The 3,215-nt window shown below is 44.3% G+C and overlaps 1 protein-coding gene across 1 annotated transcript; it reads left to right on the top strand.

Annotated features, from left to right (window-relative positions):
* Nucleotides 1-600: 600 nt before the first annotated feature.
* Nucleotides 601-1,909, top strand: K441DRAFT_666138 (uncharacterized protein). The gene is made up of 3 exons (XM_067649611.1): nucleotides 601-860; nucleotides 915-1,383; nucleotides 1,436-1,909. Exons 1-3 carry the CDS (start codon nucleotides 672-674, stop codon nucleotides 1,597-1,599), a joined length of 822 nt encoding a protein of 273 aa, XP_067499947.1. The 5' UTR covers nucleotides 601-671; the 3' UTR covers nucleotides 1,600-1,909.
* Nucleotides 1,910-3,215: the final 1,306 nt, after the last annotated feature.

The raw sequence follows: 3,215 nt of genomic DNA, 5'->3' as shown, positions 1-3,215 counted from the left end.
CAGAGGACCAACAATCTTCCGTACACCTCTAATCAGTACCCTCGACTACTCAGGCAGTCCTTAGCCGTCACAACATGGAGGATAATATACTACAGTCTTCCAACGATGACACTAGGGTGGGCTCGTCCTCCAGCAACTGCAAAGTTGTTCCACTGATTCAGTCCGTGAATGACTCGCAGTCGCCACCCCCACTGTCGGTACCACTGCCGCCATCTACACCGCCAATGCTCACACGCCCTCCGTCACCTTTACCCCAAGTTGCCTCTCTAGGCTCTCTGACCACAAGTGGCCTAGGCCAGGGGCAACTTGCAGAGTCCCCAAGCTTTGGCAGTGCAAGCTACACAAGGGTTCCAGACTCAAAGGATCTTAGAAGATCATCATCCCGTAAGTCACCTTCATAGTCTGAATAGAATCAGTTATATAGTATTTATATGCCATAGTGCAATACTAATTCCATTCCAGGTTGCCTTGGGAAACTCTCTGTCAGGGCCGACCCTAAAGACAACAAACATCAAATCACCGCAATTAGTAACATGGTTGGCAACCATGGTGTCACCGAGCGATCGCATGGTCACTTCAGTCCTAGAAGCTTAGAGGCTCCTGCGAGCCACCCTCCTACCACTACTTTGCCCTTCAACAGAACATCGACACGTGCAGTTAATAAAGGCTCGATGCGCCTTTTCTTCTCTCGTTTTTATCACTTTATCAAAACACGGTGTGGCGAGGGCATTAGTCGCACGAAGAAGAAGATTAGCACTGGTGGGAAAGGGAAGGCCAACAATCACACCAAAGCGGCAGACAATAACGGTAGGAAAAGGAAAGCCTTCGCGCATAAGGAGAATGCATCAACTAGTGGGGAGGTATACAGTTTTATCCATCGACTATTTACGGCCTGAATGCTAACGATGCTGCAGCCAGAAAACGATCCTCATGNATTTATCTTGACCATCCTGGTAGCCTTGATGCGTGACGATAAAGAAGTGACTCGTATTGCACGTGCCAAGTTCGATACGGGTAACCCTTACAACCTTGTTTCGCGCGATTTCATTGAAAAGACTTTCAATATCCCGCTCACCCATTTCCCTGAAGGCAATCGAGACTTGTTGGAGTTGCCAAATGGGCATAAATTTTCAGCTATCAGCCAAATTACTGGAAGGTGGTCAGCTGCGGTTAATCCAAGGAACAAAAAGGCGGGCGACCAGAATATACGCTTCCACCCAAAATTTTACGAATCCGACTTTTACGTGTCGGGAAAAAAGGAGTTATTTGACGTGGTAATTGGCTCCGAGACCATTGAACAGTATAATCTCGTCAACTTTCAATCACCACTTGGGCTTACAGGTTTCGATGGTTTCCGCACAAAGAATCCACCCTCAGTAAAGGGTAAAATCACTTCTTTTACTTCTCCACACTCTTTACTAATAATTTCAAATAGGGAAGGAGCTCGAAGCCGCTCACAGCAAACAACAAATGACTCGAGCGAACAATGCGGCATTAAAGGAGAGTCATATGCAGCAAAAAAAAAAGTCCGCGGGTGCTACACAGACTCAACATACGACGTCTAGGCATTCCACGAGCAGCAATTCGTCTCAGTTCTGACTAGCGGCCAAGTAGCTGTACCAAATACGCTAAATAGCCTATTAACGTAGGGTATTTAATTTGCGATGGTATTATTTGAAGCAGACGCTCTCTATGGTCTTCGATGATATTTCAACTTGGATTATTCTTTCCGGTTCTGAATGTATTTAGGCAATTTAGGTTGTTTCCAATAGATGTAATTGGTTAAATAGAATATTCTTGGGTCGTTTGTTGCTAGTAACGGATAATTGTTTAATGGTTTCTGGGGCGGGTATGGAATGGCACACTGGCAGGGTTGTAAGTCAATCAATTCAATTCAATTGAGGCCTCGGATTGACTGAATTGAAAGCTTTGTAAGCAGAAGGCTCAATTGGTTGAATTGATTGATTCAATATTGAAACGATTGCAACTAATTGCAACTATACAGTAGTTACTATTTATTAAGTATAAAGGTTGAAGTCTTTATAAGGAGTGCTCTTTAGAAGTATACTACTACTTCTTAAACGAACTAATAACCATCTATAAAGATAACCGTCTTTAGTATTTACTCTAAGACTACGGTATCTAAATCTATATACGCGTCTAATAGGAAATATAGTGCGTTCTATAAATCTACCTTACCTCTATAAAGCAGTAGTGCAGAGATTAAGATATTAGGGCGATCTATAAAAGTCTTAATAACTTTATTTTAGTATATACGACTACGTATAGAGCGAAAACCGGCGTTTTAAAGAACTAGTTGCTCTACCTCCTTATTAAGTATAGCTGAATAACTAAACTAAACTATATCCAAACGAAGTATATATAGCTCGTCTGGTCGTCGAAAACGGACTCTGCATCTGTACGTGGTGACGGCTACGAACCTGAGTCTTCGAAGATCAGACTCAGAGCTAACGCAGAGACGTCGCACAGCGTGCGATACGACGTGGTGGAGGTGGTTGCGAGTATTGTGGGCGGTGGTGAAAGGTTTTTACATGGGATGGTGAGATCTCGAAAACCACCACCGTTGGTACCCCTTACGATAGCAGCTACTACACTATCCTCCTATTAAGGCACCTGTACGATCCAACATGGATGCACAGCATTCGATAGCATCCCCCGACCCCCAACAGAAAGCATCGATGACCTCTTATATTGACATACGAGCAAACGCGAACAGACAAAAATGAGTAAATATACGGCCCCTCCTAACCCCTAGGGCGATCGCCCGCGAAGCATGCGGTTACTCGCCATTAACTATTAAATACTACCTAGCAGCCTGGATAATACCGTACGGTTTTCCTATCTCCTCTTAAGGAGTAGTGACCCTTAGCGAGGGCCTAGCAACTAGGGCCTAGGCATAAAAGATACCCAGGTATATATATATACGTCCCGCTCGCCTTTTAGTATAGTAGTAGTTTATAGATAAATCCCCCTTACGCCTTCAATAGGCCCTAGGGGGGGGGAGGCATGGCGTATATGGCAATAGTTAGACAAGAGATAGCATATAGGGGACGGCCAAGATATGGGAAATAATAAGTACAGCAATTAATTGGCAAGGCCTAGCTGGGATATAGTGAACCCTAGCTAGGATAAGCTAGAGAAGGAAGTAGTGGTTCCCAAGGAGTTTAAAACATCTAAGGAGGAGGACGTAGCTA

This window comes from Cenococcum geophilum (assembly GCF_001692895.1).
Source record: "Cenococcum geophilum 1.58 unplaced genomic scaffold K441scaffold_47, whole genome shotgun sequence".
NCBI lineage: Eukaryota > Fungi > Ascomycota > Dothideomycetes > Gloniales > Gloniaceae > Cenococcum > Cenococcum geophilum.
Note: the sequence above shows the minus strand (reverse complement) of the source record. Positions and strands in the feature narration are given on the sequence as shown.